Below are 17,803 nucleotides of genomic sequence, written 5' to 3'. Positions count from 1 at the left end.
CCTATGAAGAAAGGTTCAAACGCTTGGGGCTCTTTAGCTTGCAGAAACGTCAACTGCGGGGTGACATGATAGAGGTTGACAAGATTAGGCATGGGATGGAGAAAGCAGAGGAAGAAGTCCTTTTCTCCCTTTCTCACAATACAAGAACTCGTGGGCATTCAATGAAATTGCTGAGCAGTCAAGTTAGAACGGATAAAAGGAAGTCCTTCTTCACCCAAAGGGTGATTAACATGTGGAATTCACTGCCACAGGAGGTGGCGGTGGCTACAAGCATGTCCAGCTTCAAGAGGGGATTGGATAAAAATATGGAGCAGAGGTCCATCAGTGGCTATTAGCCACAGTCTGTTTGTGTGTGTGCGTATTTTGGCCACTGTGTGATATACAGAGTGTTGGACTGGATGGGCCATTGGCCTGATCCAACATGGCTTCTCTTATGTTCTTATGTGACACAGAGTGTTGGACTGGATGGGCCATTGGCCTGATCCAACATGGCTTCTCTTATGTTCTTATGCGACACAGAGTGTTGGATTGGATGGGCCGTTGGCCTGATCCAACATGGCTTCTCTTATGTTCTTATGCGACACAGAGTGTTGGACTGCATGGGCCGTTGGCTTGATCCAACATGGCTTCTCTTATGTGACACAGAGTGTTGGACTGGATGGGCCATTGGCCTGATCCAACATGGCTTCTCTTATGTTCTTACGTGACACAGAGTGTTGGACTGGATGGGCCATTGGCCTGATCCAACATGGCTTCTCTTATGTTCTTACGTGACACAGAGTGTTGGACTGGATGGGCCATTGGCCTGATCCAACATGGCTTCTCTTATGTTCTTACGTGACACAGAGTGTTGGACTGGATGGGCCATTGCCCTGGTCCAACATGGTTTCTCTTATGTGACAAAGAGTGTTGGACTGGATGGGCCATTGGCCTGATCCAACATGGCTTCTCTTATGTTCTAACGTGACACAGAGTGTTGGACTGGATGGGCCATTGCCCTGGTCCAACATGGTTTCTCTTATGTGACACAGAGTGTTGGACTGGATGGGCCATTGGCCTGATCCAACATGGCTTCTCTTATGCCAAGCAGATGCTCTGCCACTGAGCCACTGAAATCTTTTACACCACCTCCTGCCTGGTCCTTTTAACTGGGGAAGCTGGGGACTTCTGCATGCCAAGCCGATGCCTCTGCCACTGAGCCGCAGTCGCTTAACAAACACCAATTCCCCACTATGCCGCTCTCCCTCTCCTCTTCTCTGTAGAGCTTCCGTCGGATTCCACACTCTCTGCCTTCGGGGCTGCAACTCGCTTCGCCTTTTTTTGTACACCAAACAGGAACTGGTTTTTTAGAGGATCTTGTTTGCTAGGCGAAAAAAGCTGAGTGAGTTGCAGCCCGGGGGCAGAGAGTGTGTGTGGAATCCGACGGAAGCCCGGCAGAGGAGAGGAGAATGAGAGCGGCATAAGGCGAGTGGGAAATCGGTCGGGAGCTGGTTCCTACTGAATCAGACCCCCCTCGGTCCATCGAAGTCAGCATTGCCTACTCAGACTGGCAGCCGCTGTCCAAGGTCTTTCTTAGTTCTTACAGCCTTACACCTGGGGCCTTCTGCATGCCAAGCAGATGCTCAACCACTGGCCCACAACCCTCCCAAAGAGCATAAGACATGAACACATGAAGCTGCCTTCCATTGAATCAGATCTTTGGTCCAACAAGGTCAGAATTGTCTACTCAGACTGGCAGCGGCTCTCCTGGGTCTCAAGCTAAGGTTTTTCACGTCTATTTGCCTGGACCCTTTTTTGGAGATGCCAGGGATTGAACCTGGGACCTTCTGCTTACCAAACACATGTTCTACCACTGAGCCATAGCCCCATTCATGGCTCTCCAGGGTCTCAAGCTGAGGTTTTTCACACCTATTTGCCTGGACTAATTTTAGTTGGAGATGCCGAGGATTGAACCTGGGACCTTCTGCTTACCAAGCAGATGCTCTACCACTGAGCTACCGTCCCTCCCTTAAAGTTGCCTTCATTCCTTGTGAATATATGAACATATGAAGCTGCCTTCTACTGAATCAGACCCTGGGTCCATCAAAGTCAGTATTGTCTACTCAGATTGGCAGCTGCTCTCCAGGGTCTCAAGCTGAGGTTTTTCACGCCTACTTGCCTGGACCCTTTTTAGTTGGAGATGCCAGGGATTGTACCTAGGACCTCCTGCTTACCATGCAGATGCTCTACCTCTGAGCCACTGTCCCTTCCTTTCACTGGAGATGCTGGGGTTTGGACCGGGGACCTTCTGCATGCGTGGCAAGTCTGCTAAGCCATAGAACAGGCCAGCCCCTTGCTTGTACATCCCTTCCTCCGCAACTGAATCAGGCCCAGTGGCTTCAGGAAAGGGGAGGGAGGTGGAATTCAGAGACGGCCAGGAGGGCGGGTGGTGAATCTTGTCAAATTGACAAAGGGAGGGAAACACGTCATGCAAGAAGTCTTGCTTGCGTCGTTTTATTGCATCTTTGTCTCTGGCACAGACATGGGGCTCAGTGATTCCTGGGTGCCATCAAAGAGTATGGAAAACGGGTCACAAGAGGATGAATCCTGGGCATCCTGACGCCTCTAAGCGGTGATGCCCAACAAGAAAAATACTAGCCAGTTTGGTGCAGTGGTTAAGTGCGTGGACTCTTATCTGGGAGAACCGGGTTTGATTCCCCACTTCTCCACTTGCACCTGCTGGAATGGCCTTGGGTTAGCCATAGTGGTTAAGTGTGCAAACTCTTATGTGGGAGAACCGGGTTTGATTCCCCACTCCTCCACTTGCACCTGCTGGCATGGCCTTGGGTTAGCCATAGTGGTTAAGTGTGCAAACTCTTATCTGGGAGAACCGGGTTTGATTCCCCACTTCTCCACTTGCACCTGCTGGAATGGCCTGGGGTCAGCCATAGCTCTGGCAGGAGTTGTCCTTGAAAGGGCAGCTGATGTAAGAGCTCCCTCAGTTCCACCCACCTCACAGGGTGCCTGTTCTGGGAGAGGAAGGGAAAGGAGATTGTGAGCCGCTCTGAGACTCTGTCCTTGAAAGGGCAGCTGCTGGGAGAGCCCTCTCAGCCCCACCCACCTTATAAGGTGTCTGTTGTGGGGGAGGAAGGAAAAGGAGATTGTAGGCCGCTCTGAGACTCTGTCCGTGAAAGGGCAGCTGCTGTGAAAGCCCTCTCAGCCCCACCCACCTCATAAGGTGTCTGTTGTGGGGGAAGAAGGAAAAGGAGATTGTAGGCCGCTCTGAGACTCTGTCCTTGGAAGGGCAGCTGCTGTGAGAGCCCTCACAGCCCCACCCACCTCACAGGGTGTCTTGTTGTGGGGGGAGAAAGGGAAAGGAGATTGTAGGCCTCTCTGAGACTCTGTCCTTGAAAGGGCAGCTGTTGTGAGAGCTCTCTCACCCCCACCCACCTCACAGGGTGTCTTTTGTGGGGGGAGAAGATATGGGAGGTTGTAAGCCGCTCTGATTCTCTGATTCAGAGAGAAGGGCGGGGTATAGATTTGCAATTCTTCTTGACAAAATGAAATGAAACGGCTGTGAATAATGAACATAAAGATCAACCGTGAACTTCAGAGTGATTTCTGAACGAGATATGAGTCACGAGGTCAGAGATAGTGGACAAGAAGGAAAGCCATGGCTCCTGAATGCTTGCTTGCTTAATTAATTAATTAATAAACACTTATGCATTCAGAAGTGGGAGGTCTACAATTATTAGTAGAAAAGATGATGAGAGCTCTGACCAACAAAGATAGCTCTCCAGATGTTTTTTTGCCTACAACTCCCAACAGCCCCAGCCAGCATGGCCAACGGCTAGGGCTGATGGGAGTTGTAGGCAAAAAACATCTGGAGAGCTACCAAATTTGTTGTCCTCTTTTTCGGAGCCAAGTTCTTTTTCTGCCGGCTTCCAATCTGTAGCCACTTGATCACCTTCCTGCAGTGGTTTTCGTACAATGCTGTATGTTACTTGACCAGAAGGGCTAAGCCATTCATTTAGGGCAAGGTAAGATTAGATAAAGAGCGCCGTGGTGCAGAGTGGTAAAGCTGCAGTACTGCAGTCCTAAGGTCTGCTCAAGACCTGAGTTGGATCCCGGTGGAAGCTGGGTTTTCAGGTAGCCGGCTCGAGGTTGACTCAGCCTTCCATCCTTCCGAGGCCGGTCAAATGAGTACCCATCTTGATGGGAAAGTGTAGACGACTGGGGAAGGCAATGGCAAACCACCCCGTGAAAAGTCTGCCGTGTAAACGTCATGATGCAACGTCACGCCAGAGTCGGAAACGACTGGTGCTTGCACAAGAGACTACCTTTACCTTTTTAAGATTAGACAATCTGGTAGGATCAGAACACCGAGGTTTACTTTCACCACAAGCTGAGTTTGTTGAGAAAACGCAAAGAACAGAGCGGCCGTCAAGGGCAGACAAAGAGCAAGGAAGTTGGCATGTGCCAGGGTAATCGCAGCAGTTCCTCGAGGCAGCCTGACAGAGGCTCAAAATGGTTGCCTTTGTTTCTTTTTGAAAATGTGGGGAGGCTCTCCGTAGTGAACTCTGATATTCTTGCTTGACCAGCTTGGTGCGTTTGGTTAGAACGGATAAAAGGAAGTCCTTCACCCAAATGGTGATTAACATGTGGAATTCACTGCCACAGGAGGTGGCGGCGGCTACAAGCATAGCCAGCTTCAAGAGGGGACTGGATACAATTATGGAGCAGAGGTCCATCAGTGGCTATTAGCCACAGTATATATGTGTGTGTGTGCGTGTATGTGTGTGTATGTGTGTGTATATGTATGTATATGTGTGTGTGTATATATATATTGGCCACTGGGTGACATAGGGTGTTGGACTGGATGGACCATTGGCCTGATCCAACATGGCTTCTCTTATGATCTTATGTCTGAGGCAGTGATGCTCTGAATTCTTGGTGCTTGGGGCGCAACAGTGGGAGGGCTTCTAGTGTTCTGGCCTCACTGGTGGACCTTCTGATGGCACCTGGATTTTTTTGGCCACTATGTGACAGAGTGTTGGACTGGATGGGCCATTGGGCTGACCCAACATGGCTTCTCTTATGTTCTTATGTCTGAGGCAGTGATGCTCTGTATTCTTGGTGCTTGGGGGCGCAGCAGTGGGAGGGCTTCTAGTGTCCCGGCCCCACTGGTGGACCTCCTGATGGCACCTGGGTTGATTCAACATGGTTTCTCTTATGTTCTTATGTGACACAGAGTGTTGGACTGGATGGACCATTGGCCTGATCCAACAGGGCTTCTCTTATGTTCTTACGTGACACAGAGTGTTGGACTGGATGGACCATTGGCCTGATCCAACAGGGCTTCTCTTATGTTCTTATGTGACACAGAGTGTTGGACTGGATGGGCCACTGGCCTGATCCTATAGGGCTTCTCTTATGTTCTTACGTGACACAGAGTGTTGGACTGGATGGGCCACTGGCCTGATCCAACAGGGCTTCTCTTATGTTCTTATGTGACACAGAGTGTTGGACTGGATGGGTTACTGGCCTGATCCAACATAGCTTCTCTTATGTTCTTATGTGACACAGAGTGTTGGACTGGATAAGCCATTGGCCTGACTCAACATGGCTTCTCTTATGTTCTTACGTGACACAGAGTGTTGGACTGGATGGGCCACTGGCCTGATCCAATAGGGCTTCTCTTATGTTCTTACGTGACACAGAGTGTTGGACTGGAGGGGCCACTGGCCTGATCCAACAGGGCTTCTCTTATGTTCTTATGTGACACAGAGTGTTGGACTGGATGGGTTACTGGCCTGATCCAACATAGCTTCTCTTATGTTCTTATGTGACACAGAGTGTTGGACTGGATAAGCCATTGGCCTGATTCAACAGGGCTTCTCTTATGTTCTTATGTGACACAGAGTGTTGGACTGGATGGGCCATTGGCCTGACCCAACATGGCTTCTCTTATGTTCTTATGTTAAATCAAAGACAGGGCCAGCCCTTCCACTAGGCAAACTTGTCTACGGCGGTGGCCTTCTAGGGTTCCCAAATTGGGCACTCCCATGTGACTTGGTGATGTTATCAGTGCGGGGGCGGGGGGGGACGGGACCACCACAAATTGTCCTTGCCAAGGGTGCCAGTCAGTCTAGGCCCAAAGACGGTCATTTAGGTAGGAATGCGTCCTTTGCTTTTGGCTTGTCCGAAAGTTTGTCAAACATGCGGGTCAACAAGACCAAGCGAGCTTTGAAAGATAGTGCTGGGGAGAGGGGTTAGAGAACAGCAAGAGAACGCTAGCTTTTTTAAATAGCAAAGGGTCGGCTGGACTGTGACTGATTCAGCCGGTCAGGAATTCACAGCATGCACTCTGGAATTTTATCAGTGAAAGCGCAGTTTTAAAAAAAAACCCAAAATACTATCTTGCATGCTGAAGTACAAAGTAGGAGTCCGGTAGCAGCTTTAAGATCAACAAAGTCTTAAATGATACTAAATTGGGAGGGGTTGCAAACACAGCAGAAGACAGAAACAGGATACAGGATGACCTCGACGGGCTTGAAAACTGGGCTAAAAGCGATAAAATGCATTTTAACAGGGAGAAATGTAAATTTCTGCATTTAGGTAGGAAAAAAAACAATGCATGGTTATAGGATGGGGGAGACTTGTCTTAGCAGTAGTAGGTGCGAAAAGGATCTCGGGGTCTTAGTGGATCATACGCTGAACACGAGTCAACAGTGTGATGCGGTGGCTAAAAAGGCAAATGCAATTTTGGGCTGTATCTACAGACGTATAGTGTCCAGAACATGTGAAGTGATGGTATCGCTTTACTCTGCTCTGGTAAGACCTCACCTGGAGTCTTGTGTTCAGTTTTGGGCACCACATTTTAAGAAGGATATAGAAAAGCTGGAACGGGTTCAGATGAGGGTGGCAAAGATGGTGAGGGGTCTGGAGACTAAGTCCTATGAGGAAAGGTTGAAGGAGCTGGGCATGTTTAGCATGGAGAGGAGGTGGCTGAGAGGTGATATGGTCACCATCTTCAAGTACTTGAAGGTCTGTCATAGAGACGATGGTGTGGAATTCTTTTCTGTGGCCCCAGAAGGTAGGACCACAACCAGTGGGTTGAAATTGAATCAGAAGAGTTTCTGGCTCAACATTAGGAAGAACTTCCTGACCATTAGAGCGGTTCCTCGGGGGAATAGGCTTCCTCCTTGGGAGATAGTGGACTCTGCTTCCATGGAGGTTTTTAAACAGAGGCTAGATGGCCATCTGACAGCAATGAAGATCCTTTGAATTTAGGGGGAGGTGTTTGTGAGTTTCCTGCATTGTACAGGGGGCTGGACTAGATGACCCTGGACGTCCCTTTCAACTCTATGATTCTAACTACCTCCTGATCCCTCACCCCAGTACTGTCCGGATACAGCGAATCAGGTGCCTTTCCCAGCCAAACCCACCTTGCAAGGTCATGGTTTGGGTGAGGTGACCACCCCACCCCTGAAAACCTCCAAGGAAGGGCAGGGCACTTATAACAAGCTCAACGATCCACAACAGTAATGTCCTTTGAGTAGGCCTCAGATTCAGCAGGAGCACAGCTCCTGAACCTTTCTGAGGGTCCCCCCTCTTCCTCCTCACCTAGATGGCACTAGGTTGGACTAGATGGCCCTAGAGGTCCCTTCCAATTCCAGGATTCTAGAAGAAGAATGCACAGGAAGTGCTCTAGGACTCCTGCTGGCAACGTCCTGCGTAAACATTGAGTCGTGACCGTGAGGATGGATTTCCGAGGGTAAAGCTGCTAAGCTCATGTAGAAACATACTCCCCAGCCCAGCTGGTGCAATCGGAAAACTGTGGCTTTGTGCGCAATTTTATTCGGAAGCTGGAAAGGGAGGGAGAGAGGCGTTTCCTGTCTAGCTCATGCAGGTTTTTGCTGTGTTTGTGCAGTTAACTAACGGCACGGGCTGTCTGCCATACTGGTTCTGTGCCGGCAGGCGAGAGAGAGCGCGTTTGAAAATGTCGGGAAGTAAGCGGCTATTTTAGCCTGCCCTTTCGAATGAGCGATAGCTTCGACCTTTCTCTTTGGAGGAGTTCGAAGAAACGTCTCGAACGGTCCAACATTAATCTGCAGCATCCACCTACGAATAGCCTTGCAGCAAAATCACCCAAATTTATGAGATGGGGTTAAGGAGTACACCGTCAGGTTTGCAGCTCACATGGACTTCCCCATTCCCTTCTGTAGCTAGCTGTACATCCCCATAGGAGAACGACGTTCAAGTCTAGCGGCACCTTCAAGATGAACAGATTTTTATTCCTAAGCTTTTGTGCAAACGCAAACTATTAGTAGGTAGAAAGAGGAAGAAGGTATCGATGATATTGATATTGGATTTATACCCCGCCCTCCACTCTGAGTCTCAGAGCAGCTCACGATCTCCTTTCCCTTCCTCCCCCACAACAGTCCCCCCTGTGAGGTAGGTGGGGCTGAGAGAGCTCTTACAGCAGCTGCCCTTTCAAGGACAACTCCCGCGATAGCTATGGCTGACCCAAGGCCATTCCAGCAGCTGCAAGTGGTTCTCCCAGATAAGAGTTCGCACACTTAACCACTACACCAAACTGACTCTATGGGTGTTTTCGCACTCACGTTTTACTGGCGCCACGACCCTCCTCACGCCGGCGAATCTGCATGGATTTCGCACCAGAAGCGCCGGCGCACCCAGAAGCGCCGGCTACTTCCGTCGCTAAGCCAGCGCAAACGTTTTCCTGCATCTTTGCGATTTCCGTTTGCGCTGGCTTAGCGACGGAAGTAGCCGGCGCTTCTGGGTGCGCCGGCGCTTCTGGTGCGAAATCCATGCAGATTCGCCGGCGTGAGGAGGGTCGTGGCGCCAGTAAAACATGAGTGCGAAAACGGCCAATGCTTATGCCTTGAATAATCCCTTTTTTTTGGTGGTGGGTGTGCGCAGACATGCCTGACTGACTCCTGTTCATGAATGATCTGGAGTTGGGTTTAAGCAGTGAAGTGGCTAAGTTGGCAGATGACACTAAATTGTTCAGGGTGGTGAGAACCAGAAAGGATTTTGAGGCACTCCAAAGGGATCTGTCAAGGCTGGGAAAGTGGGAATCAACGTGGCAAATGAGGTTCAGCATCGCCAAGTGCAAAGTAATGCACATTGGGGCCAAAAATCTTAACTGTAAATACAAGTTGATGGGGTGTGAACTGGCGGAGACTGACCAAGAGAGAGATCTTGGGGTCGTGGTAGAGAACTCACTGAAAAGGTCAAGACAGTGTGCAATGGCAATAAAAAAGGTTAACGCCATGTTGGGAATTATTAGGGAGGGAATTGGAAACAAATCAGCCAGTATCATAATGCCCCTGTATAAATCGATGGTGCGGTCTCATTTGGAATACTGGGTGCAATTCTGGTCACCGCACCTCAAAAAGGATATTATAGCATTGGAAAGAGTGCAGAAAAGGGCGACTATAGAGTGATTCAAGGTTTGGAATACTTTCCCTATGAAGAAAGGTTAAAACGCTTGGGGCTTTTAGCTTGGAGAAACATCGACTGTGGGGTGACATGATAGAGGTTTACAAGATTATGCATGGGATGGAGAAGGTAGAGAAAGAAGTACTTTTCTCCCTTTCTCACAATACGAGAACTCATGGACATTCAATGAAATTGCTGAGCAGTCGGGTTAGAACGGATAAAAGGAAGTACCTCTTCACCCAAAGGGTGATTAACACATGGAATTCACTGCCACAGGAAGTGCTGGCAGCTGCAAGCATAGACAGCTTCAAGAGGGGTTTGGATAAGCATATGGAGCAGAGGTCCATCAGTGGCTATTAGCCACAGCTCATCGTTGAAACTCTCTGTCTGGGGCAGGGATGCTCTGTATTCTTGGTGCTTGGGAGGGGCAGCAGTGGGAGAGCTTCTAGTGTCCTGGCCCCACTGGTGGACCTCCTTATGGCACTTGGGGTTTTTTGGCCACTGTGTGACACAGAGTGTTGGACTGGATGGGCCATTGGCCTGATCCAACATGGTCTCTCTTATGTTCTTATGTGACACAGATTGTTGGACTGGATGGGCCATTGGCATGTTCCAACATGGCCTCTCTTATGTTCTTATCTGACACAGAGCGTTGGACTGGATGGGCCATTGGCCTGATCCAACATAGCCTCTCTTATGTTCTTATGTAACACAAACTGTTGGATGGGATGGGCCATTGGCCTGATCCAGCATGGCTTCTCTTATGTTCTTATGTGACAAACTGTTGAACTGGATGTGCCATTGGCCTGATCCAACATGGCCTCTCTTATGTTCTTATGTGACACAAACTGTTGGACTGGAAGGGCCATTGGCCTGATCCAGCATGGCTTCTCTTATGTTCTTATGTGACAAACTGTTGAACTGGATGGGCCATTGGCCTGATCCAACATGGCTTCTCTTATGTTCTTAGTGCCCCACCCCCCCGTCTCAAAAAAGCAGGGGAATCTCCTCGTCCAGATTCAGCAGGAATCTCCACTCTCAGGACTTAACCCATCGGATCTGGTCTTGCCCTCCAGAGCAGCAGAGAAGCAGATTGCTGGGCCCTCTTCCATACGGCCTGCCCTTCTCAGCTTTCTAGAAACGACAGCAGTTTCCATGTTGTCTTCTCTGCATAGCGTATGCCCCACCCCCAAAAGCACCCAGACAGCTTCACTGATTATCAGTCTCTGTAGCCAAGGAAACAGATTAAAGGTTTTGGAAAGCAGCCGATCTTGGATTGCCTCTTTGAAGGTTTCACGTGGCTGTGCTGGGGAAGCCAGTGGGTGACTCTCTCAGGAGCAATAGCGAAGGAGAAAGGAAAGGAAAGGTCCCCTGTGCAAGCACCAGTCGTTTCCAACTCTGGGGTGACGTTGCTTTCACAACATTTTCACGGCAGACTTTTTATGGGGTGGTTTGCCATTGCCTTCCCCAGTCATCTACGCTATCCCCGCAGCAAGCTGGGGACTCCTTTTACCCACCTCGGAAGGATGGAAGACTGAGTCAACCTTGAGCCGGCTGCCTGAAAACCCAGCTTCCACCAGGGATCAAACTTCAGGTCGTTATTCTGTTTTAAAGACGCGTCAGAGGATCTCTTAGAAACAGTGTATGTTTATGCTTTTCCTGATGTATATGTATGCAATCGTACCATTTTATCCTTTTTTAACCAATTTGTTCTGATATATATATGTACATATTTTATGCCAATAAAGGCTAACTTGACTTGAAAACCCAGCTTCCACCAGGGATCGAACTCAGGCCGTGAGAAGAGCTTAGGACTGCAGTACTGCAGCTTTAACACTCTGTGCCACGGGGCTCCCTACAAAAGGAAGGGTGACTTGACTGTCAAGCAGAACATCTGAAAAGCATGGGTGTTTTGAAAGCTCACACCACCACTGGATCGCTTACCACGTGTGTGGCAAAAGCCCTTTACCTTTTCCCGCTCTCCGTGTTTGAATGAACAGTTGGTTTCTTTTGTGTGTGCAGCTGGGAGTTCAGGCTAATAGAGAGCCAGTTTTGTGTAGTGGTTAAGTGTGCGGACTCTCATCTGGGAGAACCGGGTTTGATTCCCCACTCCTCCACTTGCAGCTGCTGGAATGGCCTTGGGTCAGCCATAGCTCTAATAGAGAGCCAGTTTGGTGTAGTGGTTAAGTGTGTAGACTCTCATCTGGGAGAACCGGGTTTGATTCCCCACTCCTCCACTTGCTGCTGCTGGAATGGCCTTGGGTCAGCCATAGCTCTAATAGAGAGCCAGTTTGGTGTAGTGGTTAAGTGTGTAGACTCTTATCTGGGAGAATCGGGTTTGATTCCCCACTCCTCCACTTGCACCTGCTGGAATGGCCTTGGGTCAGCCATAGCTCTACTAGAGAGCCAGTTTGGTGTAGTGGTTAAGTGCGTGGACTCTTATCTGGGAGAACCGGGTTTGATTCCCCACTCCTCCACTTGCAGCTGCTGGAATGGCCTTGGGTCAGCCTTAGCTCTAATAGAGAGCCAGTTTGGTGTAGTGGTTAAGTGTGTGGACTCTTATCTGGGAGAACCGGGTTTGATTCCCCACTCCTCCACTTGCAGCTGCTGGAATGGCCTTGGGGCAGCCATAGCTCTAATAGAGAGCCAGTTTGGTGTAGTGGTTAAGTGTGCGGACTCTCATCTGGGAGAACCGGGTTTGATTCCCCACTCCTCCACTTGCAGCTGCTGGAATGGCCTTGGGGCAGCCATAGCTCTAATAGAGAGCCAGTTTGGTGTAGTGGTTAAGTATGCAGACTCTTATCTGGGAGAACCGGGTTTGATTCCCCACTCCTCCACTTGCAGCTGCTGGACTGGCCTTGGGTCAGCCTTAGCTCTAATAGAGAGCCAGTTTGGTGTAGTGGTTAAGTGTGCGGACTCTCATCTGGGAGAACCGGGTTTGATTCCCCGCTCCTCCACTTGCAGCTGCTGGAATGGCCTTGGGTCAGCCATAGCTCTAATAGAGAGCCAGTTTGGTGTAGTGGTTAAGTGTGTGGACTCTTATCTGGGAGAACCGGGTTTGATTCCCCACTCCTCCACTTGCAGCTGCTGGAATGGCCTTGGGTCAGCCATAGCTCTAATAGAGAGCCAGTTTGGTGTAGTGGTGAAGTGTGCGGACTCTTATCTGGGAGAACCGAGTTTGATTCCCCGCTCCTCCACTTGCAGCTGCTGGAATGGCCTTGGGTCAGCCTTAGCTCTAATAGAGAGCCAGTTTGGTGTAGTGGTTAAGTATGCAGACTCTCATCTGGGAGAACCGGGTTTGATTCCCCACTCCTCCACTTGCAGCTGCTGGAATGGCCTTGGGTCAGCCATAGCTCTAATGGAGAGCCAGTTTGGTGTAGTGGTTAAGTGTGTGGACTCTTATCTGGGAGAACCGGGTTTGATTCCCCACTCCTCCACTTGCAGCTGCTGGAATGGCCTTGGGTCAGCCATAGCTCTAATGGAGAGCCAGTTTGGTGTAGTGGTAAAGTGTGTGGACTCTTATCTGGGAGAACCGGGTTTGATTCCCCACTCCTCCACTTGCACCTGCTGGAATGGCCTTGGGTCAGCCATAGCTCTAATAGAGAGCCAGTTTGGTGTAGTGGTTAAGTGTGTGGATTCTCATCTGGGAGAACCGGGTTTGATTCCCCGCTCCTCCACTTGCAGCTGCTGGAATGGCCTTGGGTCAGCCATGGCTCTTGTAGGAGTTGTCTTTGAAAGGGCAGCTTCTGGGAGAACTCTCGCAGCCCCACCCGCCTCTGTTTCTGGTTTAGAAAGAAGGGAGGGGTAGAAATCTGTAGTCGTCTTGAGAAACACGCTGGAGAGCGCCCAGGACAAAGTTTGGTTGCCTTTCTCCCTTTCCCCTTTCTCTTTGGCTTCCCCCTCTTTTTGGCTTGTGTCGGTCAGATGTAGACTGAGCTCACAACTTTTGCTTGTCTGCTGTGATGTAACGTAAGGGCAGGGGGGTACCTCCCTTCCACCACGTTCAGTTTTAGAAGACCTGCGTATCTTCTTGCTCTACGTACATCGCAGTTTCCATGCGATGTTTTTTGGAAGCAGAGGGGCAGAATTTCATACAACGAGCTTCTTTTCTTTTTCTTTTTTGGCTGCCGTTTTGCTGCTGCTTTTTTTTTTTTTAAATCGAAACGATTCGGTCAAAATCTAGAGCGGCCGTTACCCTTTGCTCAGCGGTCGTTATTTTACTTTCTTTTGCATTGTAGGGCAGTAGAACGCTTTTCGTTAGGCAAAACGGAATGGCGCGAGATGGAGGGAAGCCGCCTGGCTTGCCGGCTGTAAGGGGGGCCTAATCAGTGACCCTTTTCTCTCTCCTCCCTCTCATCTTCAGGTCTTTGACACCCGCTCGGATGCCCTGGCAGTTCACGCCATTGGGGTGCTGACGTCCATCATGAGTGGCTCTCCTTCAGCCAAGGTAAGTGGCTCACGTTCGTGGGAGGGGACAGTTTGAGTAACGCGACGAAGATGAGACGTTAAACCGGGGTCTCTCAGTTCGGTATCGTGGTTCAGTGTGTGGACTCTTATCTGGGAGAACCGGGTTTGATTCCCCACTCCTCCACTTGCAGCTGCTGGGTTGGGCTTGGGTCAGCCATGAAAGGGCAGCTTCTGTCAGAGCTCTCTCAGCCCCGCCCACCTCACAGGGTGTGTGTTGTGGGGGAAGAAGATAAAGAAGGAGAAGGAGAAGATGGTGATGGTATTGGATGTATATCCTGCCCTCCACTCCGAATCTCAGAGTTTCAGAGCGGCTCACAATCTCCTTTATCTTCCTCCCCCACAACAGACACCCTGTGAGGTGGGTGGGGCTGAGAGGACTCTCACAGCAGCTGCCCTTTCAAGGACAACCTCTGCCAGAGCTATGTCTGACCCAAGGCCATTCCAGCAGGTGCAAGTTGAGGAGTGGGGAATCAAACCCGGTTCTCCCAGATAAGAGTCCGCACACTTCACCACTACACCAAAGTGGCTCTCTATTAGAGCTATGGCTGACCCAAGGCCATTCCAGCAGCTGCAAGTGGAGGAGCGGGGAATCAAACTCGGTTCTCCCAGATAAGAGTCCGCACACTTCACCACTACACCAAAGTGGCTCTCTATTAGAGCTATGGCTGACCCAAGGCCATTCCAGCAGCTGCAAGTGGAGGAGCGGGGAATCAAACTCGGTTCTCCCAGATAAGAGTCCGCACACTTCACCACTACACCAAAGTGGCTCTCTATTAGAGCTATGGCTGACCCAAGGCCATTCCAGCAGCTGCAAGTGGAGGAGCGGGGAATCAAACTCGGTTCTCCCAGATAAGAGTCCGCACACTTCACCACTACACCAAAGTGGCTCTCTATTAGAGCTATGGCTGACCCAAGGCCATTCCAGCAGCTGCAAGTGGAGGAGCGGGGAATCAAACTCGGTTCTCCCAGATAAGAGTCCGCACACTTCACCACTACACCAAACTGAAGATTGTAAACTGCTCTGATTCAGAGAGAAGGGTGGGGTATAAATCTATGGTCTTCTTCTTGATTGGGGAAAGGTTTCAGGCAGTGTTCCCTCTAAGATGTTAGTGTGAGGCAGCTCACAGTTTTTAAGCCTCTGGTTGACACATGTCTGTCTCAGCTCACGAAGGATGGCCCCAGTGCAGAATCATTTACGCAGTAGCCAAATCACTCACTCACGACTTTAGTGCCAGTTACTCACGAAGCAGAATTTTTGCTCACAAGATTCTGCAGCGTAGAGGGAACATAGCCATTCTCAGGCAAAGAACCTCAGACTTCAGTGGGGCTACAAAATGCAACATTTGCTCGGAAAGAAACTGAATTCAGTCTTAGGACTCTGAATTCAAAGAACAGAAACCGCAGGACTTTTCCTGTCGTCAAAGAATATGCACCAAAGCACCATCTACTGTTGTCTTCTACCAGCAAGTGTGGACTCTTTTTTTGGCATTCACTATCACTCTCAATAATGGGTTTATTATGGGAGGAAAGAAACTGGCTGGATATTGGCAACGCGAAGGGGGAAAAATCCAGAATTTATCTCTAAGATTCTTTTTTTGTTGTTCTTTGTGACATGCTCTCAAGTCTACTTCACGAAGACCTTCCAAGGTCTTCCATGACTGATTTTGCACTACGCTTGTTCCGGGGTAAAGAGCCTTTTTGCTACTGGGGCTTCGCTCCGTTTTCGCACAAGTTGCCCCGGAGCTGCGAGTTGGCACGCTGCTATTCCGCGGCAAGCGGAAACGGCTCGTCAATGTATCCCGCTTGCTGCGAAAGAAACTTGTGTGAAAACAGAACGAAGCCCCGGTAGCAAAAGAGCTCTCCACCCTGGGACGAGCGTAGTGCAAAATCGGTCCCTGTTTAGGGTGGTGGTAAAGTTCCCAACCTCAAGATGGGGCCTGGAGATCTTTTGGAATTGAAACTTGTCTCCCGATCACATAAATCCCTTATCGATCAGCAAATTATTGATTTAAAACATGCGTTCCACTTCTCCTGGCTTTGGAAGGTGAACTGCATGACCTTATCGTGATTCCCCTCCTCTTCCTAAATGCCATTCTCCCCAGCTCCACCCTCAAATCTCTTAAGTATTTCAGCACCTAGAGTTGGCACCCATAGGTGGTGGAAGCGGACAGTTCCTTGCAGAAGTCTTGTTCTATCTAATTGTGATTGTGGCTCTTTCAGGAGGTGTTCAAAGAACGGATCGGCTACTCCCATTTGCACGAAGTCCTGAAGAGCCAGAGCCAGCCAACTCAGAGGCTCCTGCAGGAGCTGCTGAATATGGTGAGGAGAACCGGTTGCTTTCATCTCAGGTCCTTGGCAACCAAGGTCCTTCTGAGGCCAGGAAGGGGAGGGGGCCTTGAAACTGGAGTTGCCTAGCAACCGGTGGGAAACAGAAGACGTGGGAGGGGCGCCGTCAAGCAGCACTTCTGCAGAACTATTCTATGATTCCATGAACTATACATTGTACCCTACAGTTGTGGAAAAGTTCACGTCGGGACCACGCAACATAGCATCCAGACAAGAATGAAAGGGGGAAAATCATACAAGCATAGCCAGCTTTAAGAGGGGATTGGATAAAAATATGGAGCAGAGGTCCATCAGTGGCAAGTAGCAACAGTACACACACACATATATTGGCCATTGTGTGACACAGAGTGTTGGACTGGATGGGCCATTGGCCTGATCCAACGTGGCTTCTCTTATGTTCTTATGTGACACAGAGTGTTGGACTGGATGGGCCATTGGCCTGATCCAACATGGCTTCTCTTATGTTCTTATGTGACACAGAGTGTTGGACTGGATGGGCCATTGGCCTGATCCAACATGACTTCTCTTATGTTCTTATGTGACACAGAGTGTTTGACTGGATGGGCCATTGGCCTGATCCAACATGGCTTCTCTTATGTTCTTATGTGACACAGAGTGTTGAACTGGAGGGGCCATTGGCCTGATCCAACATGGCTTCTCTTATGTTCTTATGTGACACAGAGTGTTGGACTGGAGGGGCCATTGGCCTGATCCAACATGACTTCTCTTATGTCCTTATGTCTGGGGCAGTGATGCTCTGTCTTCTTGGTGCTTGGGGGCGGGCACAGTGGGAGGGCTTCTAGTGTCCTGGTCCCACTGATGGACCTCTTGATGGCACTTGGGTTTTTTGGCCACTATGTGACACAAAGTGTTGGACTGAATGGGCCACTGGCCTGATCCAACATGGCTTCTCTTATGTTCTTATGTGACACAGAGTGTTGGACTGAATGGGCCACTGGCCTGATCCAACATGGCTTCTCTTATGTTCTTATGTGACACAGAGTGTTGGACTGGAGGGGCCATTGGCCTTATCCAACATGGCTTCTCTTATGTTCTTATGTGACACAGAGCGTTGGACTTGATGGGTCACTGGCCTGATCCAACATGGCTTCTCTTATGTTCTTATGTGACACAGAGTGTTGGACTGGAGGGGCCATTGGCCTTATCCAACATGGCTTCTCTTATGTTCTTATGTGACACAGAGCGTTGGACTTGATGGGTCACTGGCCTGATCCAACATGGCTTCTCTTATGTTCTTATGTGACACAGAGTGTTGGACTGAATGGGCCACTGGCCTGATCCAACATGGCTTCTCTTATGTTCTTATGTGACACAGAGTGTTGGACTGAATGGGCCACTGGCCTGATCCAACATGGCTTCTCTTATGTTCTTATGTGACACAGAGTGTTGGACTGGAGGGGCCATTGGCCTTATCCAACATGGCTTCTCTTATGTTCTTATGTGACACAGAGCGTTAGACTTGATGGGTCACTGGCCTGATCCAACATGGCTTCTCTTATGTTCTTATGTGACACAGAGTGTT

The 17,803-nt window shown here is 49.7% G+C and overlaps 1 protein-coding gene across 4 annotated transcripts in view; it reads left to right on the top strand.

Moving 5' to 3' along the window:
• NBEAL2 (neurobeachin like 2) overlaps window positions 1-17,803 on the top strand; it is a 354,508-nt gene that overhangs the window by 214,339 nt on the left and 122,366 nt on the right. For all 4 annotated transcript variants that reach the window (XM_060247903.1, XM_060247901.1, XM_060247900.1 and 1 more), the window contains 2 exons: window positions 13,811-13,894; window positions 16,135-16,233. In XM_060247903.1, coding sequence (XP_060103886.1) covers window positions 13,811-13,894; window positions 16,135-16,233 — 183 coding nt within the window. The remainder of the gene's footprint in view (window positions 1-13,810; window positions 13,895-16,134; window positions 16,234-17,803) is intronic.

Source organism: Heteronotia binoei, chromosome 10, assembly GCF_032191835.1.
Source record: "Heteronotia binoei isolate CCM8104 ecotype False Entrance Well chromosome 10, APGP_CSIRO_Hbin_v1, whole genome shotgun sequence".
NCBI lineage: Eukaryota > Metazoa > Chordata > Lepidosauria > Squamata > Gekkonidae > Heteronotia > Heteronotia binoei.
Note: the sequence above shows the minus strand (reverse complement) of the source record. Positions and strands in the feature narration are given on the sequence as shown.